Genomic DNA, 24,793 nt, shown 5'->3' on the forward strand with positions numbered 1-24,793 from the left:
AGCAGTGAAAATATGAGGATGAAGTTTACAACAGAAAAAAAAAGCAGATTTGGCATTGTAAAGCTTCAGCTCCATTAGCCTTGTCACACAGATTACAGAAGTCCTCTCTACACAATGTATACTCCTTTTCAAATATCACTTCATGGCTGATGTCCATGCCTATTCCCTGCTTCACCATTCTGTTTTTAAGTTTTGTTGTATGTTTCACTATAGATGTGATAAAAGGAGAGGTAAGTATTTTCAGAATAGCTCCCATCTTACGTCACACTGCCCATTGGAAAAGAACAAGCGAACCAGAAATGTGCTGATTGACACAGTGCACACAGTTTGAGATACAAGAATGAGAAGATAGAAAGCTGAGTGAGTTTTGAGAATATTGAGAATACCATCCTAGCTTTGCATCCTTCTCTTTGCCTAATGGGAAAATGTGTTCTATTACTTCCTATCCCACATGTTCCACCGGTTAACATCAAGTCCTGCACAGTGATCTGTAGATGTACTCAGTATGTGCCAGGCCTGGCTGGTTTCATGACCTAAATGAAGCTAGGTCACCATGCCTAAACGTCTGGCAGCTTATTGGGGTGCAATGCTTTATACAACACAGACTCATCTACACCACACTGCTATATCTGTAGTTGTGGCATGTAACTCTACAACTGCTGAAACTGATCACCTTGGACATTGCACTATTTCTTCTTTCCTCTTCCCGAGACATGGCTCTTCACATCCCTTGGTGATTTTTATATCAGGAATTGCCCCCGTTTGACAAAGATGTGCTTTTCTACAGAAGAAACATGCATGACCTTCATCATCCCGGAAGAGAGCAGAGACCAATCTGGAAGGAGCAGCATCCTAAAAGAGAGGTCATCATCTTTGTGCCACACCTTGGGAAGCGGTCCTTGCTCTTCTCTCCTGCTTCCTGACATGGCGGAGGAGCTGGAGGATGGCTGCTGGGGTCACACCCTGGAGTCTGCTAGCAGCACCAATCTGGGACATACACAGGAAAACATTAAGACTATGATAGAATGATGTCCTATGGTACTACAACACATAACAGCTGTCATTTTAACACCATGGTTATAATGCATTCTCCAGACCAGTTTGGGGGCATCAATCAAAACATCAATAATTTTGAGAAACTACAATTGCCATTACCTTGACAATTAGGATTCAGCTTCCTATATATGACATGCCATTAAGAATAAATTGGTACAATTAAAAAAAAAATACAGGGTCACTTATGCATCAAACAGCTTATGTCACAGATGCTACGATATAAGCAAATGCTGTCTCACCGTCGTGGGTCTTGCCTCAGCTAGCTTCAGCATTGCCTCAGTGGACAGATTCAAGCTGTGCAGAACACAGGAGAGAAAAGGAAATCTTTTAAATACACATTTATTTACAAATACACCTGATCACAGACTTATCAAATTGTGGCCAGTTAGCACTGCAATCTGTGCTTCCCTTTAATCAGGATCATAAATTATGGCTGGAACACAAAGTTCTGTTAAAATATTTGGCCAATATCTAGATACCTTCATTAGCTTTGCATGGATCAACATGAAAATAAATCTAAAATGGGAAACTTGCCACAGTGTTTACACATTTATCCATCTTCACTATCGGGTTTCATTTGAAGCTCCTTCAACCAATATATCTATTCTTAACAGGGTATTGCATTCTCTGAATCTTTGCCATAAGATATTATCAGTGCTGCCATCAACTTCTGTTATTTTGCTAGAAGACACATTACAGATAATTGCCATTATGATTCCTACACCTACAACACAATGTTGATGTTCAACTTGTTGTGAATTGCCGGGCGCCTTTGAATGCTTCTACAGATAAATGGCACTATATATTCACAAAATGCTGTTTTATCATCATCGTCAAGCAGGAGGATGACATTTTGTGGTGACGATGGAAATTGTTCCACATTTTTCTAGTGTCATAACACATACATCAAGCACTATGAGAATGCAGACCTGTTGAAGTCTAAATCTTCCGGTAATAGGAGTTCTTCGTCTGTCTGGGCCTCGGCAATAGCAGCCTCCTGCTGGGGAATCAGAGGTGCATAGATCCCTAATGGAGAAAACAGAAATTATGGTGCTTACAAGGGAAAGCAACATTGGTGAGCATCCACGACATTGGGGACAACTATCACAATAAAGTTGACTACTGGATGGAACATCACTAAATGTGTGCATTGAGGGGGTTTCAAATGTTATAGGGAAGTGTGCAATTCCCGAGATGCTGTACAAGGAAAAGGTATCTTTTTAAGACCTTTGTACCCTTAGATGATGAAATCCAATCGTATTTCCATCAGGAAGATACACATTCATTTCAATGGTTAAAGAATTTCAAGGTTTACAATCAGGAAAATTCTCATCTTTTTCTTTGAGCACGAACAAATAAAACGCACAGAGCCCAAATAGACTGACTGTCAAATTTGCTCCATGAGAATGATGATGGTACATGGCTGTCTTTCATTTGGGTAGGTAAGGTTAATAAAAAGTACATTGCTCTCACTAGGATCATGTTACTGGAGTCAAACAATTATAAAATATGGTCCAAACAAAAGCATCAGATATCTCTCCCCAAAAGGTAAAATGTTCACAAGACAAAAACAAGAATGTTGATAATATCATGCAGGACATGTCAATTTCATATGGACAAGGACACATTTAAACATCAATGTCAGGACATCAGTGGTAACTAGACCAATTGTGGAGACTTCCACACTCGGTCATACTAGATAACAATGAAGTTTTTACATTATGGATTTACCCTCTATTTTCAGTCTCTCTGCGATGTATGCGTTTTCAGCCAGGTTGGAAAATTCTTCCGGCATAATCTCAGCAAGACTGGTTAGGGTAAGGCCTGGGAACTGGAGCATCTCCAAAGCACTGTTCCAAAAACAGAAACATTTAAAAATCAGTACCAAACCTAAAGCTCATGGACATTTTGACATTACATACAAGGACAATGTACATCGATGACAGAAAAATATCAACCATTTGTGGCTACCTCTAAAAAACAAACAAACAACAAATTAGAAAGTGATTAGAAACTTCTTAGGGCTGATAGAATGTCATTTCATCATCCTTAATCCACACTTCAAGTCATCGATCAGAGCTAGAACGGTGTTACTGCAACCTACCCCCGCCCCCCCCCCCCAAAAAAAAAAAGAGGAAAATTTAATGGTTGATAACCTGGCCTTACACACAGAATGTAGCCTTTGATGAGCCTACTGGATTGCAATTCAAATCTCCATTCGTTGAATGATTTTTGGAAGTTTCAATCCACACAATGTGTCATGCAACTTCATTGACATATGCGTACTTCATTGACAACAGAAGAATAAAATGTTAGTTTCAGGTGTAGTAATTAACAGCTGCAGGGGAAGAAACACACACACACACAAAAAAAAAAAAAGGATTGACAACTGGAGATATCCTTTGGACTGTTTACTATCAGTGATTCTTACCTCACTTTTTCTTTCGAATGATTGTCACCAAAGGCGGAGACCTGCCCATGTCTCTCCATGAGGCTTTTCCACCTGCTCCTGTGTAGTTTAACTGATTTCAGGAGTTCCATGCTTTCCTCAAGGTCACCCTTCACCTTCCTGGCCTTCTCCATTCTGGCTGGTGACACACAGCCAGCAGCAAACCCTATACAAAATCAGTTAAAATGAGTAGCATCAGTGATTAATATCTGTATGCACACATTGAATTAGTAAAGATTGCGACTGCTGATCTTCATTTTCAACAAACATGTCGGACAACAGGAACCAGCGGGAATCAAACCTGTCAAACCTGTCATCTACTGCTTTCCGGGCAGCGACACTACCAGCAGGCTATCCCTGGTTGTCGGCAGTGACACAATGAACTTGGAACAAATACCATATTGAAGAAAATTGCTTTCAAAAATCTTGCTTTCATTTAATATGCGTTGTCTGCCTTGGACTACTTAACATAATAATACCGGAATTTCAGAGCATATTTTTTATTAAAAATACAATACTTTTACCTTTCCTGCAATAGACATACATGTGTAGTAATGCAATTTGGCAAGAACAGTACTTTCTATGAAACCTGCAGTATTTCAAGCATAAAAAAAGAGAACAAAATGGTGTAAAAAAGTAACAATTGGCATCTCTGCCACTAGGGTCTGGGTTAGAAGGTAAAATGGCCATCACAAGCCTAAATTCAGAGGCCTATTGTGAGACTTTTATCACACTTCAACTTGAAAGCTGCAAGCTGCTCAGGTTTTCAACTTTGAGGCTGTACTGGAGTTTGACCTACTCCCATTTGGACTCAATAAGTCAAACCAGGATAAAGGTTCATAATAAAGACAAGAAAAGTTAGGGCAATATATACATGGATCTGGAAGTCAAGTTCAATGCGAGACAAATTGGCACTTCAGAAAAAGAATTAAAAAAAAACAGAGGCACTACCTTTGTGAGTAAGTCTCAGGTCAGCGTTGTCTGGTCTGAGGGTCATTCGAAACTCAGTACGGCTAGTGAACATCCTATAGGGCTCTGAAGTACCCCGTGTGGTGAGATCATCGATAAGCACTCCAATGTAACCCTCCGTCCTGCTGACTGTGAAGGGAGGGAGCTTTCTGGAGGCCAAAACGGCATTTACCCCCGCAATTATACCCTGGAAAGGTGTAAAGACAAGAAGGGGGAAATATGATGGAACTGGAAGGGGAACCCAGAAGGTATGTCCTCACAAGGATGACAACGTTTTGAGTTTGATATCATTTTGAGATTATCATAAACAAACTTTCTTCATTCAAGATCAATCACATACATGGCAACAATCGAACACAAAAGCCCCCCGTGGAGTAAACCTAAGGAATTCAATGAAGAATAATGAGCTATTGCCTTTAGACACCTTTGGTGCTGTCATGGTTACAAGAAACAAACTTTTAATGGTGCTGAATGCTGTTTTATGGTTCGTCACTGAAGTGAGAACTACATTGCTTGGTTCCATGACATTTGCTCCTGTGACAACTGCTCCCATAAAATATCTGCATGCTAAGCCAAATATACATTCTATCCACAAACATAATCCTAACCCTAATCCTAATCCTCCCATCAAACTAAACCCAACACCCTATCACAACCCTAACCCTACAAGTCCTTGGAGAAAATAAGACTGGAGCAACTGTTACAGGAGCAAATGTTGTTGTGCCACCACATTGCTTACATCCGTTAGAAAATCTTACTAAAATGGACATACAGTTGTTCTCATAACTTCCGAGTCGACATAATCAATGAATCAAGAAATGTGTCACATGACAAATTCTTCAGTGGTTTAAATGAATTGATACTAATTCTAATCCAAGGGATAATTTTGTTTAAATCTAACCTGTGCTGCAGCTTCTTCATACCCTGTTGTCCCATTTATCTGACCGGCAAAGAAGAGACGAGGAATCCTCTTGGTTTCCAGTGATGGCTTCACTTCTCTTGGATCCACATAGTCATATGCCACACCATAACCTGTACAAGGGCATAAGATGAAATCAACCCATTTCGTACGTAGCACACATGATGTCCAATGTGAAAAAATGGGGAGACCCCATTATAATGAGGTCAACGGGACTGCTGATTCTACTTCATTAAAACCAGTACCTTATTGCACAAATACTGAAAAAAAAAGGACCAGCTTAATACAGTAACTGAGAATCAGAACAGCTAAATTAACCTTGTTAAAAGCTGTACCTTGCTTCAAGCAAGGTTGTTGTGATGGGATTTCCATGTATGAGAAGAGTACGGTACATGTCGCAAGCATCCTCACTGTATTATTCCTTAGGTCTGCGTCAATGCTGTGAAATGCTTACATGCCATCCTGAAAAGTAAGTATCACACTAACCACTACCATATTTACATAAAAGAAATCATTGGCAGACACATACAGACACACAGTAACACATACAAAACTATAATCCTCAAGACACAAACTGAAAAACTCAAAGCACATGCACGAGATTTACATCAAGTTGCCTACGAAGTACACAGTCTGATCTTGCATTTTGACTTGTTTTAGCAGTGAAAATACACACTATAAAGGCAGTAGTCTCTATGGATATCGACAAAGAATTGTCACTTCTAACACCAACAATGGCACCATACACCTTACAACCACAAAGTGAGTCAAGGGTTTGATTACAGGATGAATACACTGCTATACATTAAAATAATAATAATACACTTATAATTCATGTTCTCATATATATGTACCTGGCTTGGTCATTACCGCCCTTTCGAGGCCAGCAATGGAGTGCACACATTTCTCTTGGAGGTCTGCAGGTAACGTCACTGAGAATCCCTGCATGTACACTGTGTCAGTATTCAGGCCTGGCAAAACAAACAACATACTATGTTAAAGGTCTCTACTATCAAATGCTCAATGTGTGTGTGACTTCAGATATGGGGCCTTTAAAATGTTGACATACATAATACATCAACATTCTGCAAAACAGACAGGTGGAATACATCTGGAATATGTCTTCTACCAAATAGCATTAATGAATCACTAGAAAGTGGTTTGACTATACTTTTGTCACAAGTTTTGCCAACTTATCATCATTAAATATCTGTTTTCGACTTTCTGTGTATTACGACATTTTGAAATAAACCATTGTAATATTGTATGCATGTCCTAAGAGTGAAGCTTGTCTGGAAACAAAATTGTACTTTTTGTGAGTTTAACTCCATCCATTCATCTTGTAACATGACTGAAATTCTGACCCATGGCCTCACAATTGAATTATGATGATAAACCAAAGTTTTAACTGACAATGTATGCTGATGCCAGTGTACACCACAAAATTCATGCACAACTGAGAATTTGTCACACACTGTACAAACAATGCAAGGATGCTCTAATACATAGTTAAGGTCTACATAACCCCTTTACCTTCTGGCTCCAGCCATATCTGATGAGGTCTATTTCCAAATCTCAAGCTCTTAGACTCGATAGATGGACAGTATCTGATAAAAAATAAAAGGGAACAAGTGATTTTCACAATCATAGTAACATTTATGTATATCAAGAAAATACTAATACTGATAGACAAGTTAAAACAAAAAAATGTATACGCCATATATTTCGCGAGTCTAAATTTTCACGAATTGGGACTTCCCAACAATTTCGCGAATGGTTAAATTCACAATCGTGGAGTCCTGTATGTAAATAACATAAATATGTACGTGTACATCACATTCATATCGGCATCAGAGTCCATATTTTCACGTGTTTTTAATTTCGCGAATAGCAGCTCACTCGCGAAAAAAAAAAAACCTCGCAAAATATTCCGCATATACAGTACAACATGCTCACAGCCAAAATGGAATTTTTATAGTCAGAAACCCCCCCCCAAAACAACATGCATTTGAGATTTGACAATGCCATGAACTGTCAATACCAAGCGGAAATACATACACGCATAAATCATCACTGAATTATTTCATTGGAAGTAAACTTATCATGCTCTAATACTATTTGTAGAATCAATTCATTTCCCTGAAACTCTGACTGAAATGCTACTTCATATAATTGCACTTCTTACTTCGAACATTGTAATTTTCAGATCGTCTATCATATTATCCCTGATTTTTTTTTCTTAAGCTTGGGTACAAATCCATAGATATTCCTGTATCACTTTTGTGAAATACTCGCAACTTTGTTATGATCTCACATATCCGTAGTCATTTAAAGAAAGCTGTACATACATGTATAATGTATAGTCTTCTTTTTCTTCTTCTCTAAGGTAATCTGCCTCCTTAAACTGTGAAGATTACTGCAAATATCAGTCAGTTTTTAGTGTGTTTGACCACTTCAGCATGATTTCACCCGGCTTTTTATGACAGAAGTGAAGTGGGTTATTTTACATGCATAAGGTAGGCGTATAGCTCTCCCACACGTGAGACGAACAGCTTTAAGTCTCCTCTGAAAGACTTGGCAACAAGGAGAAAGTGTCTTGCCAAAGGGCACTACTGCCAGACTGGAACCCCAAACTCATTATACATGCATGGAAGCCAGCGATCTTATCCACAGTTGTAAGAGTATACTGCTCAGCCATGCTCTTCTCTTTATACGAAAAATAATCTAAACAAAGCAGCCACTTTGACCACAAGAGCAGTAACAGTTTGAGAAATATTAACCTCCTTCAGTGATCGCCTGAATGTGAAGAACCCTCAACTATCAAGACAGATACGGTATATGAGGTACAGGGATGATGACACAAGAATACCTACCTGGGACCATTGACCTCCTCTTGAATGTGAACATTGAGATGCTGGTTGTCCACGATGATGTGGTGCACTTTGGGATTGGAGTGTGTCAGGTGACAGGTCACCTGATCTTCTGGCTGCAATCAAACAACATAAAGCACAGAATTAAAAAAAAAACAAAACCCACAACAACAAATTCGAGCTCACTCTTTACAACAACGCCATGTTTATACAAGTATCCATGTGCACTCACTTGCACAAATACACATACATGTAGGCCTAAACACATACTCTCTCTCACCCTCTCTATGTAGGCATATTGTAAGTTTCATTATGCAATTAAAAACCCTGATTAAAAGAAAAGAAAAAGAGCATAATCTTTGCAGACCAGCAACCCAAATATTTGAATCAAAACAAAACATAGGCAGGTAACAAGTCCTTATGCCTCTTCATCACTTGTACAGTAATGCATTGTACTAACATCGTCTGCTAAAATTTGACCTCATCCTTCATGACTTTGCATCATCATGAACTAGAAAGTGGTGAGTAGGTGAACACACTCTAGTGATTCCTGCAAATCATTTATAAAAACAGAATTATCAATACTGTAGTAATGTTGTAATGAATTTTCATATGCAAGTGTCTAGTTTACAATGAATAACTGCTAACCTTTAACCCCAGACATTTGAGAGATGACCTCATCACCCAAAGCTTAGTCTGGTCACCTCAGTTTAATCACACATGTACATAACCCAATTTCAGTATGACACCTTGGGTCATTATCAAGATATCCTGATCATAAGTCAGTGAACAAGCGAAGCTTATCAGCATAATTCTTCCCTAACACAGATTTTAACAGATTAAAATGGAAAGGCAACATGCAACACACAGCGATACTAACTCTAATTGCTACTCTGTCACTCATGAATGAGAAAGGTGTTGGTGGATTGTCTCCCTGGTTAGCAGTCAGGCCACTGTAGTCAATGGTGCGGCCATCCACGCGAGGCGGAGTACCTAAACCAATGGCATCACAAAACAGAATATCAGCATGTTGTTATATTTCCAAATAAAATGAAGCACTAAAAAGCTATTGGGTAGCAGTAAAGATAAAGAAGCAAAGTTGAGATACGCTAGCAGTTTATCCAGTGACGTCCTAGCTGACATATTTCCAGCAATAACATCAAATGCTTTGTTATATCATAAATCAAAAATTCATTACATCTGACCAAATTGTTTCACCTCCATAAGTGCTTCTACGAAAATGAATGACTATCACACAAATCTCAATCAAGCTCTAAGTTGCTTCATGCAGAAATGGTTAAATCATTTTTGTAGTGACAAAGAGAGCCAGCTTAACTAATATATGCCAGGGGAATATCATAATATGAGGCATAAAGAGATGCCGCTTATCATCTCAACTACACAATCAAACTGCCATGCAAGTTGGTTTTCGGGACCTTCTCCCAGAAATTACCTGTCCTGAGACGTCCGAGAGAAAACCCCGCCTCCTCAATCCTCTTGGCCAAACCGACCGAGGGCTGGTCTCCTAGCCTACCGGCTGGCCGTCTCTCAACTCCGAGGTGGATCTCTCCTCGCAGGAACGTTCCTGTCGTTATCACGACAGCCTGGCCCTTTATTACCTCTCCATTCTCTGCAAAGAAAATGTAAAACACACATAATAAATGTAATCAATGTGGGTACAACAACAACGCATGAATACAGACAAAAATCTGTACAGGCTAACAAGAAACTACAAGGTGACAGAACAAACTGTATGTTCAAAAAAAATCATTTTGTTGTTTGGCATAACCTATTTCTCTAGTCCTTACTACTGATGAAATGATGTCCTAACAGTGTGGTTTGGGTTCATGTTGTGGCTAACATTTATTTGTGAGTTTCAGTATCAGCAAAAAGAGAAATATTGGATGCATGAGATAAAACTCCTGTAAAACGCAAAGGACAAGTAGTAAAAGCACAGATCACATGCAAATCAGATATGAGAATACAATGTATACAGAGGAAATGAAAATTGATGAGAGATATTGAGAAACAAAACTTGGAAATAATGTTTTGACAATGCAATGCCATTATCCATAAACATCACCCACACATAACAATGGATGAACTTCTCCCAAGCGTTAACTACACTACAGAGAAATCCTGTTATATAACAAGGTTGCTGGGATCATCAACTCGATCATTGATTTACCTTGTTATAACTACAGTACCTCACTGTAAATGTACTAAGAGACAGACCAGCTACATACAGTAATGGAAAATCTGGACCACCAAATTCACCTTTTTAAAAGTGGTACCTTGTTATCAGTAAGCTCACTGAACAGGGGGGCATTTCACGAAGCGATTTGGTCGAATTTTTTTTTTTTTTTCCTGACAAACTGTTATAAGCTACTGAAATCCTTGCATCTGATTGGCTGAGGGCAAATTTGTCCGACAAATTTGTTGGACAAGACGCTTCATGAAATGCCCCCCAGGAGTTTCCCTGTATTTGAAAACATCCTCAGTAGGGCACCCACCAAGTACCACTCCAGAACACGAAGGTTTGCCACCATGCTGCTCCTCTGTACCCTCCAGTCCCTCTTCTCCAATGACGAGGTCCTCCACGGGGGCTGCACGGACCGTGAGATTGGGGGTCTTGAAAATCTCTTCTTGCATGAAGCGCAGGTAGAGGTCCCTATCAATCTGCGCTCTAAGCCCCTGAGGTGCGAAAATCACAACATGACTCAAGTGCATGTGAAAGAAGTAAAGGCCATAAATAGATGGGATTATGAAAGGTGGACAAAGGCAAACAGCGTAATGCAAATTACAGCCAATATCTGGACTCTGGGTCATGTCTGAGAGTAGCAGCTATGACTCCTGGCATATCTTTCTTTCTTTTTTTTTAACACACATCTCTGCCACTATCAAAGGCACTCTACAATTATTTCCCCCCCCCAAAAAAAAAAAAAAAAAAAAAAAAATCATTCAAAAGCATCATGGTGCACTTTAACTTTAAATTTCCAAATGTGTCTCCTTGTATACAATGGTCCTTGACTCCTGTTACAGCAAATCTTACATCTAGATCTCCTTCATTTAGAAAGATCAAGAAGAGCACAACTATACTGTACAACCACTTTAACTATAACTCACTGCTTACCCACACTGCTGGGCCTTTCCTCCTGTTCAGGATTTTATACTGAATGCCAGCCTCATCTGTAGAAAATCAAGAGGAAAAAGGTGAACTGGATTATAATGTACTAAGTTTGAGGGAAACATTCAGAATGTCTACCACTTAATGCTGATATATCACACACTGACAGTACACTGCCACGTAACACTGAATTACTCCTGTCACGCTCTTCTGTTCTCAGTTATACTTAATCTCTCTGAAGTTCATGTTATATCTTCTATATCGTCCCCTCTGCAAAAAGCCAAAGGTCAACAGTTTACCACACTTCATAATATGTTTTCAGATGTCCATATCCTACTTTGTCATGTATGTACTGGTACTATGATCTTAAAAGAGTACAATCCCGTAGCTCTGTACAATAAAATCAAATAGGATCAGCAACAGCTACTGAGGCATAGAAAATATGATGTCTAGGTCTTACATTCTTATCACTGGCCAATGGAGTCAGCTGATAATTCTCCATGTTTTATTTGAGCTTACCACACAGTCTTCCACAGAGTCCATCCAGTGCATCAATCTCTCTCATCAGGTGACCTTTGCCTATTCCACCAAATGAAGGGTTGCAGGACATCACGCCTGATGCAGAAAGCACAGATATCAGAATGTAGTTATTCAAATTCATGAAATTCTTCCGTCAAGATGTTTTCATTGCAACTGATTGACAAATTGCCCTACATCGACGTAATTTATGTCAATGTAGGGCAATTTGTCAATCAGTTGCAATGAGAACAGAATGTAGTTGTTGACCGCTTATCTCTCGACAAACACAAACATATTGGGCCCATTGATAAAATCTTGTCAAAATTGGCTTACAATGGCAAGTGTGGAAAATACACTGGTTCTCTTTTAAAGGCAAAATGACCATTCATTTATGTAAATATCTGTAACATGCATAATGTATCACATCATCCTTAACTAAAACTGTATCATTTTCCACATTTTTCTACTTTGAGGATAGTGGTAATTAAAAAAAGAGAAGAGTTTGTTTTTTTCATAATTTTAAACCTTGAAATGGCAAACATAGATATTTTGCCCCACATGACTAGATACTATTCTGGTACAATACATTTAGAATCATGAACTTTTGAAGTACTTGGTAATTCTTCATCTAGTCATTGACATGTAGTTGAATGCTTAACCTGTTGAGGACGAGCTAATTTTGCTAAAATACGCATTTCCCATACAAATCTGCCCAAGTACGCTTTGGACTCGTCTTCAACAGGTAAAAAAACACAGACTTAAAATTTGCTGGACTTTAAAGTGTGAAGGACACTAACCTGCCTGCATGAATGGGTACACTGATGGTCCTAAGTACTAGGTACTACAGGCAACATACTTTGTCTTTGGACAGCTAACAGGTAAAAGCACACACACTCACACAGCCTTGCCAAATAGGAAGTTTTAGATGCCCCAGGCAAGTGGGCAAGTGGATGCGCAGTAAGCTGGAATGTACACATAGCCCTACAAAGAAAATTTTCATGAAAAATGTGATGTCTATCCTGCAAATAGAGTAATGCAACTATCTATTCAGTATCATCAGCTAGAAAGAAAAATCTGTCTGTCCTCCGGAGTTTTATATAACATTGTTTGACTTTCACGGTTCTCCTCTGGAGGGGATTCCTTGAAGCCAGACGTATTCTCCACAGAACATATCCCTAACGGTAAATACAGACTGACCTTTCCATCAATCATTAGCTAGCATTTGAATGCTGAAAAATGTGCCATCATGCAGATAATGCATGGATTAATAGTATCCAAAGAAGCTAATTCTTTCCGTCAATGCTTCCATGTTGGCCTGAGAAATCTACCTGTGATCTATACAGAGTTGATTGAGCCGTGGATTGACTACACATTTGATTAGTTGCTGGCGGACAGAAAGTTTTTACCTATCGTTTCCAGTTTGTGTGTGAGAAGTAAAGTCCTTGCCCCCATTCTTGCAGAGGCGGCTGCTGCCTCGCATCCCGCGTGACCGCCACCAACCACGATGACTTCAAACACATCGTTTCCGCACAGTGCATGACTGCTGGACAGATTCCTCTTCATCAGCATCAACAAGCCACGAGAAGACAGTCTTGAAAATTGGCAGGCATTCCTGATAAATGGCATGTTGCAAACGTTCTCAGGGGTCGAATATCACTGGCACTGCTTTGGCTTCGGGATAGTACACCAGTGCTTGTCTCCAGACCTCGTTGGGAAAATCCATCAAAATCTCCAAAGCCTGCAGCAACATCAATCACAAACAAAAGTCAAGAGATGAAAAGCATTTCGCCATTTCAGTTAAATGATTTATTACCTCCTTTTTCTGTTTTCAATCTGTTTTCCATTTCAGACAAGGGAAGGCAAAGCACAAACTAGATCTAGACTCTAAATGCTAAATCTGAATCATGAATGTGTCACTCAAAAGTCAAGCCAATGAAATCTTCTTTTATAAATTTAGCAGAAGAAATATACCAATGACACACAATGATTAATATATTTGTATATGGTTGCTCAATACAAAATGCCTAACATTAACCAACAATGTGCACCCATATGATAACAAATAGACGAAAAACAGGTGCTTACCAGGAGATAGTTTACAGGTGACTGGCACAACTCAGTGACCTGGCAGAAAGTAAGGAACACAAGTTCCAGAATTTGCTTGGTCATCTCATCTAGTTCTGCATTTGGGGTCACCAAAGACATGAAGATAGGATCATCTGGGTTGTGTTTGCCTTCGAACGCCACAGCTTCCCCCCGCATGAACTGAGTGGCGTCATTAGCCCAGTTCACAAAACAAGCATGCAAATTCGAGTAGTGGGCACTCATGTCCACGATATGGCCTGCCTCGTTAATACTCGCCACAAAGGAGCAGTGACCAGCTTATCTATCAGTCCTAGTGCTCGTGTGGCTGCTAAGTACTGGGTGACATGTAAGTCGGCGTCGACCGCTCTCAGAAGATTGTTGTCTTTTGCATGTTCAGCGAAAAATTCTTTCAGGTGGGACAGAAGGAAATAGACCCCAGCACCGTTATGGAAAAGAATATTAAATCTATTCCCATGGAAGGGTGCAAGAGGGACATGTTCAATACCCTTTGACTTCAGAAAAGTCCTGAATTCCACAGGCTTTCCGGACCTCTCACATCCACGGTCCTGCACGGACTTGCAAACGGTCTGCACTAAGCGAACAGTCCCACACTCGCCATTCTCGACATGCATCCCACTTAGTGACTCAGCTCCTACTCTATCATCCCCGAATATCATTTTCTCCCATGCCTGAATGGTCTTGCTTGCATAATCTGCTAAACCCACTACATAGTGCAGTCCGCAGAAAAAATTGTTCATTGATTTGAATTGCTCCTTTTCATCGGAGTTCATTTCTTCCCACCCATCTACTATTTCCGGCAAAATGTTTTGCCGGTATTCCTTGAGCAGTTCGTTGAATTTTTTTTTCTGCCACATGGCGATCACTCATTGTGTTCTTTATGTTGCGAATTATCTTGTTAACACCTTGGGTGGATCTTGGCATGTCCGTTATTTCATTCAGGAGTCCAAGGAGTGTGTCTAAAGTTGTTTGGGCAGTACCACCCACGCTTTCCCCCATTCCAATCATCATACTCGAGCTGCCCCCATCTGAACCCTTATAAATATCAAACGCTGAATAGTGGTGCCCGAATTTTGTTGTGGCGTCGCTCGATAGAGTGGTATTCTCCAAGCCTGGTATTCTCTTCTTCCTGCAAAGCCCTTGCGACCTGAATTTGAGAAAGTTTTCTCCCTTCATAAAGCATTTCCGTTGCGGTAGTTTTCTTGGGAAGTTTAATGTTTTCGACGTCTAGGTCCGTAAGCCCCCCTAAGACCGTCTTAACCACTCCCTCACAATTTCTACTGCTTACACTGTATTTCGCCAACATGTCTTGGTAAACAGCCCTTACTCTTGTATCATACACTCTCTGTTCTTTGAATGTAACGTGCTCCTTTTCACGAGCATTCATGTTTTGCGCTGCTTTCAATTCCTCTCGCAATTGTCTGACTTCTTTCCTCATAGAGGAAATTTTAGAATCCTTTGCCCTCATCTTTTCATGCATCTTCTCTCTCTTCCTTCTCTCCCCTTGCACCTTACATCTCTCCCGCCTTTGCATTCTCTTTCTCCCTTTCTTCAGCACTTTGATTCTACGCTGAAAGTTTGATCTTTCTCGCTCAACTTTCTCTCTTTCTGCCAAATGCATTTCCCTCTCAACAGCAAGCTTTTTTTCCATACTTTCTAGCGTTACCCTAGCATCTCGCAGCTCCGCTCTGCACTGTTCTAACGCCTCCTCGCGCACGCTGCCATCGTGCGATGTTGCTGCCGTACTCCCACTACCAGCCTGGCCCTGGATTGCTAGTCTACATTCCGCAAGCTTTTGTTTGAGCGTACTTATCTCGTTTTCTCCCGCTCTCTTCGTCTTCAAATACATACTCGCATCCCTCGCAGCTCTCTCACACGAATCACGTAATTCGGCAGCCGTCTTTTTCTGCGACTGCAAGCGCTTCATTAAATCTTTTAGTTCCCTTTGAAAACGTTGACACTTTCTACGTTCTGAGGTATACCTTGATTTCACAACATTGAGTTCCCATCTTAATCTCTCCCGAAGAGCTTTGTCTAATTTAACAGATCTCCTCCCCCCGTCTCCCTTCTTCTCTTTTCTCTTATTTCCTCTCTCTCACCTTGAGATGTCCCGATCTCCCTCCCCCTCTTTCCTCTCATTCTCTCCCCCAGTGGAGGCCCCACCCTTTCTTCTCCTCCAGCCCCACCTGCCCTCCATCTCTCCCCTTCTATTTCAATTCCTTCCACCTCTCCTGTTCCCTGTCCTTCCTCCTCTCCTTGCTCCCTTTCTCCCTCTTCTCTTTCTCCATCCCTCACTCTCGCCCATCTACCACGTTCAAATCGAAAAAGCGTTCTTAAGAATACCCTCAATGTCTCCACACCACGTGCTCTCTTATTCTTCCTCAACCTTCGATCTTCATCAACCAGCCTCTCTATACTACCTTCCTCCGAATGCCAGGATTGTCTTCCCTAGCAATCTCAACATCGAACAACGCTTGAATTAGACTACATATCATGTTCGCAGGATATTTAGAGTCTACGCCTTTTTACCCACTTCCACAACTCCAAAACAACACCGTTCACCAGAAGTACACCATTCAACTTGGTCCATTCAATCGGTCTCTCGTTTGCGATCCCCTCCAGAACATCTTCTCTTATTCCTAAATTGTCACACACAGGCATATCACTCACTGTCGAACTCATACTTACCTCAGCTTCCGATGCATACATACCTTGTGCCACAAGCCTTATTGTGCGTGCATGCACTCAGTACTCGCCACTTGTCTAGATATAATACACACCAGCATTTCGTAACTGCTTACTGTGTACTGTAATATGATACACATGCTGCATGCGCCAGCAGCGCTAGCAGACTGATATTCATGCCAATTTGCATACAATAAGTTACTTAGTTCAAATTATTCAAATTTGGTGAAAACATGTTCTGATATCAACTATTAAATATTAAAAATGATTTTAAAATTAAAGTAATGGAAATAAAATCTGTAAATAAAGTATATCATATTATATTTCAAATCTACATTGCCGAGTTCTTACAGTACGCATTCCTACGATGGTAAAGCGGTTCACATCGATTGCAGCTACAGCGCGCTAGCGGGATACTCCTACGTACAGCACGGGAAACTGCTGGCGTGACACCGCACCGTATGGTGGTAGACCCTGGCCGCCGTACCGACTACGACCGTGCGAATCCATTGCATGTACATATTTATTGCGTTGTATGTATGCCTGCCCTCCGCCGCTTCGCAACGTTTGATTGTGTACCGTCGCCATGGCCGACGAAGCCCTGTCAAATGCTGGCTTGCACTTTGATGATTTGAATAAGATTCGGGTTTTAGAACCAGAGATTCAGGGTCAAACTACTGAACTGAAAGAAGAATGCAAGGAATTTGTAGATAGTAAGTAAAATCTAGATGTCTCTGTGTGACTGTGGTGGTCGATTTTCGTTTTCTTTCAGAGAAGCACCGTCTCCAACAATATCGACGGCGTTGGGTTTTCAAGCAGTAGCATGCAAGCATGCACGGCCTTTTTTCGGGGTTTGGCGTTTGCGACTGCTCAACTAGACTGGCACCCCATACATCCACTTCAGTTGCCAGTATTGTCCAAGTATCAAATATTCATAAATAATCTCTGGACAGTCTGGTATCGATATGTCAGTGTATGCACTGTCATTTTGTGATGTGTTACTGTTAGCGTTACAAAGACAAAGAGGGAATCTGCTAACGTACTGCCACTGCACTGAAAACACTAGTTTATTGATAAAGAAACCCAGTTCAAGTTACCCAAACTGCAGTGAAAGATTTGGTTCAACTTACAAGTGTTTGTTAACATTAATCTTCAGAAGTCTTTGTATAATTTGTAATGATGTAGAATCTACGGTTGGTCAGAAGTGCAAGGTTCTCATATAAAAACCAATGTAGGCCTATAACTTAAAGTAAGCTGCCCATGCATATGGTAATTTAAACGCCATCCAAGATTTGTTTGCCGGTGACACGAGTATTGAAGGCTCCTACTCCTAGTCTAGATACTCCGTTCAGGCTAGTCACAGATGTAGAAACCTATGCTTTTGCATGTTGTCAAATTTGGGCACGGGATGTCAAACCTTTGATCTTTGTGCAGGTTTTTTACAGGATATTACACTCACATGAGGTAGCTCTTTCAATTCCGCACAGTATGGCATGGGCTCTCCTGCTGTTTAAAAAAGGCAGGCAATGATTATTTTGAGGTGCAATAACTGCACTTGGGAAGCAGCAACTTCAAATGTGTGTTGCTGCAGTTACATAATCACAGAGCCATATGAACAGGATTTTGAAAGGGCAATGTTGGGTCCAAGATTTTGCTTAAAAAAAAAAAAAAATCTGGCTCTGTCTCTCTATAAATAACTTTATTCAGTCTATGTACAGCTTTTCAGCTCACCTGAGCGAAAGGCTCAAGTGAGCTATTGCGATCGCCCTTCGTCCGGCGTCCGTCTGGGGTCGTGCGTCGTGCATCGTCCGTCGTCCGTCGTCCGTCGTGCGTAAACTTTTAACATTTTCATCTTCTTCTTGAAAACCCCAAGACTGATTTCCATCAAACTTGGTAGGTAGCATCCCTAGGGGGTTAGGAACTCAATTTGTTAAAATGGGCACCATGCCCCACCCAGGGGGCCCCCAGGGGGGCCCAAACCCCCCAAAATTAAGGAATCTGTAAAAATCTTCTTCTCTAGAACCAGAAGTGATAGAGCTAAGTTAATACTATGAGTTAGTACATTGATGACTGTAGTTTCAAGTTTGTTCATGGCAGAATCAGGGGTGCCCCCCTTGGGACCCAGGGGAGGGGGGTGGGGAGCGGTCCTAATGGGGCCTAAATTGTACATTTTCATCTTCTTCTTGAGAACTCCATGACCCATTTTCACCAAACCTGGCAGGTAGCATCCCTAGGGGGTTAGGATCTTAATTTGTTAAAATGGGCACCATGCCCCACCCAGGAGGCCCCCAGGGGCCCCCAAACCCCCCCCCCCCCCCAAAAAAAAAAAGAAAAAAAAATGAAGAAATCTTTAAAAATCTTCTCTAGAATCAGAAGTTATAGAGCTAAGATAATACTATGAGTGAGTACATTAATGACTGTAGTTTCAAGTTTGTTCATAGCAGATCCAGGGATGCCCCTCTGGGGGGGGGGGGGGGGGGGAGGTCCAAATGGGGGCCTGAATTGTACATTTTCATCTTCTTCCTGAAAACCTCATGATGGATTTTCGTCAAACTTGGCAGGTAGCATCCCTAGGGGGTCAGGATCTCAATTTATCAAGATGGGCACCCTGCCCCACCCAGGGGGCCCCAGGGGCCCCCAATCTCCCCAAATTAAGGAATCGTAAAAAAATTTGGGCCCTTTTTTTTATTGTACATTTTCATCTTCTACTTGAGAATGCCTGGTCAAATTTTAGTAGAGCTGTGAATAATTTAGATTAGTGACTGCGTGAAAGGTGAACTTGCGATACTCAGGTGAGCGTTAGACCTGCGGGTCTCTTGTTATTCTTAGGAAATATCTTGACATCTGAATTTGTATTTTCTGAGCCACTGTGAGTTCGTTTGAGGTTTGTTTATGTGCCTTTTTGTGTAGTGACTTACCAGGATACTCCAGTCATCCATGAGGATAAAGAACTTGTATCCAAGGTGTTTATGTATCCCCTTGATGTTTTGTTTTGTTGTTCATATTATTTTCAAAACATTATTGTCATTGAAAAAAAAAAAAATCTCTTTTCCATGTCCAACCCACAGAAATTGGTGAATTTCAGCATATTGTTGGAGGGTTCATCGAAAAGGTCGATCAACTTGCCAAAGCAGTTGAAAATGAGAAAATGAAGGTAAGTCTCAGTATTAATACAAGTTGTACGCTGTTTACCCAGACAGTGGTTTCATGCATTACTGTACGTTTTTGTGTCTGTTGCTACATAAGGTAAATAAGGAGACACTTCAGTACATTGATAGTCATTTATGACTTTATACCTTGAATATGTTAAATATATTTGGTAATCATAATGTTGAATATAATTTCCTGTCAGAGTTTAAATGTGGATCACTTCTGCAGCAGGAATACATCAAGTTCTACGTTGAGCTGCAGTTTGGTCTGCAGTGACTTATTCTGATTTATTGATTCATGTTCCTTAGGTTTCCTATGAAGTTTTTGTCAGGATTTTCTGTTTCTTTGTTTACAGTAACCATTACAATTAAAATGTAAATTGAATGTTTGATTTGTCTTTACTCAGTATTCAGAATTTGTTGCTTTTTTTTGTCTGTGTGTTTTGTTTTTAGTTAATTGTACAAAATACCTATTTCAGCCAACTTTCAGCCAATTAAAATAAGACGTTTATACCTCCTTCAAATGGTTGCCTAATGTTTATTTTCTCCATTTCTAAATGTCAAATTCTGCTAGGCCATTGGATCTCGGAACTTGCTGAAGTCCATTTCCAAGCAGAGGGAAGCCCAACAGCAGCAATTACAAGCTTTGATAGCAGAGAAGAAAACACAACTAGAAAGGTATTTCTGATCACCCCTATCCAGGAAATATGTTTTACTTTTATAATAATCATGACCATAATCATCACAATTACAAACAATCCTTACCCATATCCCCAAAACTAACCAACAACCAAATGTTCAGATTTGTCCAGGATTAATATGGAACAACTCGTTAGAGAAAGTTTGGTTCTTACAAGTTATGGAATAACACATGTACATGTAAGAGAGGATGCAAGCTCTCCCTCTCTCAAAATCAAATTCAGAAGTGAAATAAAAAAGAAAATGGATGGGAGACCAAAATTATGTACCTTCGCAACAATTACAAATTATATCCAAATGAAGACAAAATCTACATACTACTTCAGTAATCCAAAACTTGAGAAATAAAAAAAAAAAAGAAAGAAAGAATGGGGAAGACATTGTCTGTCATATAGACTGAGATTAATGCTTTTGATAACTTTGTGAATAGCAGTTGCCATGCCTTGTACTGTTGAGTATGTTTGACTTTTTGTACATATGTATTGTTCTCTCTCTTACTGCTGTTCTGCACATATTCAAGGGAGATCAAATTTCTGTGTGCAACATTTGTCAATACCAGCATAATGCTGCAAAGCTGTAAATTTCTTCATTTCTTTTATACAAACATTGCATGCCAATTATGACGGAGACATGAGATAAAATGCTAGCCCATCTGTAGCTGTGATGGAGTTTGACAATGACATATTAGTATTAGAGAGGTTTGCTCTAATTTGCTCTTATCCTTTGCTATTCAACTGACATTCACCCCTTTGCCCTTTGATTTTCATGGTTGTATTAACTGCTTTATCATGGTTTGGCACCACCTACAAAGAGATGTCCATAGAGACTTTTTTTTTTTTACCCACTCTGATAAAGTATAAGAGCGCCCCCTCTTGTTGAGATGCCCTCTTTTTCCAATCCCTCTGGTTATTCATGTACAAATGTATTTCATGGTTATTGTTATTATTACTTTATTTTCAAACCCATAGATGAACTTCCTTCAGAGTGACTTCATTCTGGTTCCTCAATTACATCCAGCTAACAAATGTTAAAATAAAGAAAACTTGTGTGTATTCTTTTCAGGCTTGGGTATGTGCTTGTAGTGCTTGGGTGTATCCTTTGTAAGACTTTTGGAGGGACCAGGGAGGTGTCTCACCTCCCTGGAGGGACTGACTACATGTGCATTTGTTTCCTTTTCAGATATCGAATCCAGTATGCTGCACTACAGAAAGAAGAGGCTGAACAGAATGACTTCATCGAACAGTTTATTTTGAATAAATAGTAGATTATAAGTAGAAGTACTGTATATTATGTATGATTTTGAAAAATACCATGGCCATTCAGCCATGAAATGGAGTCATTTGCATGAAAGCCTTTTATGCCATTCATTCATTCTGTGAACTGTGTGTAGGATATTGCTTACCGCATACCACTGGGTAGTATGACATTAAAACCAAGTCGGAGCTTCTGTTGTACCCCTCCTTCCCATTCTTGGAAGAAGAAATGAAACAGAGAATAACATCGATAAAGAAAAAAAAATTATCTTTCATTCAAAGACAATGATTTATCTCTCTGCCTCAACCATTTCCTTTTTAGATTGATAGAGTGTTGGCATATGTATGGATATGATTCTTACCTGAGTAGCTAACAGACTGTGACTCACTTTGTTTCAATTCTGGCTACAATATCATATGTTATGCTCAAATATGTTGTTCATACCAGGAATTTATGTCACTTCTCTGTTTATGTTGCCCTCTTAAAGTTAATTTCCAAAATTAAAAGTCAGGATTCAAAAATGTGTCTGCACATAATTGGAGCTGCATCTGAGATGTCAAAGAAACTTTTTCTCTGGCAAATGGATCTCTATAAATGTCATAGTCCTTGTTAGTGATATGCTTGCCACACCCAGACACAACCTTTGTTGTCCTCTAATTGCACACTGGTCTGTGTGAAAACTTCTATTGTGCAACGATCACACTTAATCTTGAGAAGGGTTGTGTGCCCCACTGCAGTTAATGACATTTTTATATGACAAGCATGTCATTTGAAGATATTTCATTGACAGCACTCTTGTGGAACGGAATTCTCCTGTGGGTATTAGCACTCGAGACAACAAGTTTAGTCAGAGTTCCCCTACCTTGTTCTTAAGGAAACTATGGATGATTTTTTTTTAATTGTGGACCCAGGTTCCTGTGATTGAAGTTCATGCTCTGAAAGTAGCATTTTGTACAGTCAGGCATACCATGTAGGTCCATGGGCATACTCAATTGTGTTTAGAGAAAATCTTGTCTGCCTGTCACCTGTTCAATTAGTAATGATCAGCTATTGCACTGCAAAAAAATGTTGATGAGTATATGTATAGTTGACTGGATTTGGAAAGTACACAAATTTTCAACATTTCCCGTATTCATGCAATCACTGCAGTACTGTACATTAAAACATTAATATACATAACTGTCTGTTTTAAAGAAATCTGTTTCCATTTTGTTCCTCAGCAAAAAGACACTCCTGTTTTCGTATGATTTTGTGCATAACATAGTTGAATGTTTGTCAAACGTCAAAACAAAAATATTTCTAAAATGACTCCATTTCACTATGGGAACTGCAGGAAGAACTTGGGTCAACACATGTTTCACCTTGATTTGTTATTGTAATGCAGCACTGAAAATGATCAGTACGTGTATACCTCTTGTAGTCAATGTACAGATTTGTATGTTTTCATTTGTAAATATTGTCTTATCACTATTTTTCTTCATTTCTGTTTTAAGGAAAGGGTTTATTTGTCCATAATTCAACCCAAAGGGACAACAAATGTGTTCTTCAAATACACAGATGTTCACAAATCCTATAGGGAAAATTCATGAAATATTTGATATGTGAAAGAATGCCTTCAACATTCAGATGAAAGGATGTAGTTGTTCATGTAACAGCCTGTGTATTCAAATGATATAGCAGTGCACTGCAGAATTTGCATAGTCTGTTCAAAAGTTATGAAATTTGAAGTTTTCATAAATTTCATGCCGTGTACTCTTCAGATGGGAAGCCCACAATTGTCAAAATTTTGATAATTCATTACTCATTAATGGATGATTAGACTCTGTTGGGTAAACTTCTCTTTGAAGAGTTATTATAGGGTTGAGTAAACATTGTTGCCCCCCCCCCCCCAAAAAAAAAAAAAGAAGAAGAAGAAGAAGAAGAAGAAGAAGAAGAAGAAGAAGAAGAAGGAAGTAGCTTAAAGAACACTGCTTAGAGCACTTTTTTTTGGGGGGGGGGTTTGTTTCATAATACATTGTAGTTGATCGAGCAATATCTTATTTTATGTGGGCATTTATTAGTTTTGCATTATTGCCAATTCAGAGCAAAGTTGCAATCTATTGGTTAAAAAAAAAGGAAAAAATGACAACACCCAAAATAGCCTACAAATAAATCACAGTCCAAACTACACTATGGTGCAAAATGCTTGTACATGTGCTTTAGAAAGCATGAATGAAGCTGCATGATATGTTACCATTTTTTTGATAATTTCAAAGACTTTTTTTTTTCAAACTGTGAAGTCATCAATGTAATTCCTGATGTAATTTCTGTACATAGACTATGGTACAATGTATCGGTACATTATGGTCACTTGGAAATAAATACAATGTATTAAACAAATGTCAGTAAATGGATCTATGTACAAGATTGGTTGATACAAATGTATTGCTGAAAGCTTTAAATGGTGCCCGTATTAATGAGTGATGTCAACTTCTAGTGAGTCATACTTTATAAATGCATGTGTTTGGTTCGTGGGTTTATGTCAGTGGGTGTATATTTCAGTTTCAGTTGGTTTATTTTATTTCTGTCCTTGCAAAAATAAATGATTATGACAAATCAATAATGTTCACATCAAATTTTAAATGGCACTTTAAAGAGTACTTCAAAGAAATAGATATAATTAGGTGTGTACACATATGATTAGGTATATACATGAGTGCACATTTTATCATATAACTGGAGGAGACTGTTATAGGCAGTTGCTTGACTAGGATAATTTCCTGTGGATGATATATCTTGTAATTCTCTTATCTTTAACAGAAAGAACAAATCACACACACAAATAATTTCATCCTTTTGTATTTTCAATATTTCACCGTTGAGGGCAAGACAGACTTCTAGTGAGACATACTAATATAAATGCATGTGTACTTGTGTGTTTGTGTGTGTGTGTGTGTGTGTGTGTGTAGTGGTTGGTGTATATTTCAGTTTCTGTTTCAACTTGTTTTGTTTCTG

The 24,793-nt window shown here is 39.5% G+C and overlaps 2 protein-coding genes and 1 pseudogene across 2 annotated transcripts; 1 reads left to right on the forward strand and 2 right to left on the reverse strand.

Annotated features, from left to right (window-relative positions):
• Nucleotides 1-451: 451 nt before the first annotated feature.
• Nucleotides 452-16,726, reverse strand: LOC140227127 (protein MTO1 homolog, mitochondrial-like). Its single transcript, XM_072307559.1, has 17 exons — nt 16,701-16,726; nt 13,316-13,647; nt 11,910-12,005; nt 11,397-11,452; nt 10,777-10,957; nt 9,717-9,893; nt 9,144-9,256; nt 8,267-8,379; nt 6,927-7,000; nt 6,248-6,364; nt 5,376-5,506; nt 4,457-4,661; nt 3,488-3,671; nt 2,788-2,906; nt 1,986-2,082; nt 1,296-1,350; nt 452-987 (listed from the first exon to the last, which is right to left on the reverse strand). The coding sequence occupies exons 2-17, from the start codon at nt 13,533-13,535 to the stop codon at nt 868-870; spliced, it is 2,058 nt and encodes a 685-aa protein (XP_072163660.1). The 5' UTR covers nt 13,536-13,647; nt 16,701-16,726; the 3' UTR covers nt 452-867.
• Nucleotides 13,549-16,694, reverse strand: LOC140227063 (uncharacterized; annotated as a pseudogene).
• A 323-nt stretch (nt 16,727-17,049) lies between the features above and the next one.
• LOC140228017 (intraflagellar transport protein 20 homolog) lies at nt 17,050-23,981 on the forward strand. Its single transcript, XM_072308411.1, has 4 exons — nt 17,050-17,410; nt 19,766-19,851; nt 20,421-20,524; nt 21,725-23,981. Exons 1-4 carry the CDS (start codon nt 17,284-17,286, stop codon nt 21,804-21,806), a joined length of 399 nt encoding a protein of 132 aa, XP_072164512.1. The 5' UTR covers nt 17,050-17,283; the 3' UTR covers nt 21,807-23,981.
• Nucleotides 23,982-24,793: the final 812 nt, after the last annotated feature.

Source organism: Diadema setosum, chromosome 4, assembly GCF_964275005.1.
Source record: "Diadema setosum chromosome 4, eeDiaSeto1, whole genome shotgun sequence".
Classification (NCBI taxonomy): domain Eukaryota; kingdom Metazoa; phylum Echinodermata; class Echinoidea; order Diadematoida; family Diadematidae; genus Diadema; species Diadema setosum.

What these genes read in the sequence shown, in the direction of transcription:
- LOC140228017 (XM_072308411.1), top strand. Translation starts at nt 17,284, where the DNA reads ATGGCCGACGAAGCCCTGTCAAATGCTGGCTTGCACTTTGATGATTTG. An exon ending in ATGCAAGGAATTTGTAGATA is followed by an intron (nt 17,411 to 19,765) that starts GTAAGTAAAATC and finishes TCCAACCCACAG; the next exon opens with AAATTGGTGAATTTCAGCAT. An exon ending in TTGAAAATGAGAAAATGAAG is followed by an intron (nt 19,852 to 20,420) that starts GTAAGTCTCAGT and finishes AAATTCTGCTAG; the next exon opens with GCCATTGGATCTCGGAACTT.
- LOC140227127 (XM_072307559.1), bottom strand. Translation starts at nt 13,535, where the DNA reads ATGCCATTTATCAGGAATGCCTGCCAATTTTCAAGACTGTCTTCTCGT. An exon ending in CATTCGAAAGAAAAAGTGAG is followed by an intron (nt 2,907 to 3,487) that starts GTAAGAATCACT and finishes TTTTTGGAACAG; the next exon opens with TGCTTTGGAGATGCTCCAGT. An exon ending in GAAGATTTAGACTTCAACAG is followed by an intron (nt 1,351 to 1,985) that starts GTCTGCATTCTC and finishes TGTTCTGCACAG; the next exon opens with CTTGAATCTGTCCACTGAGG.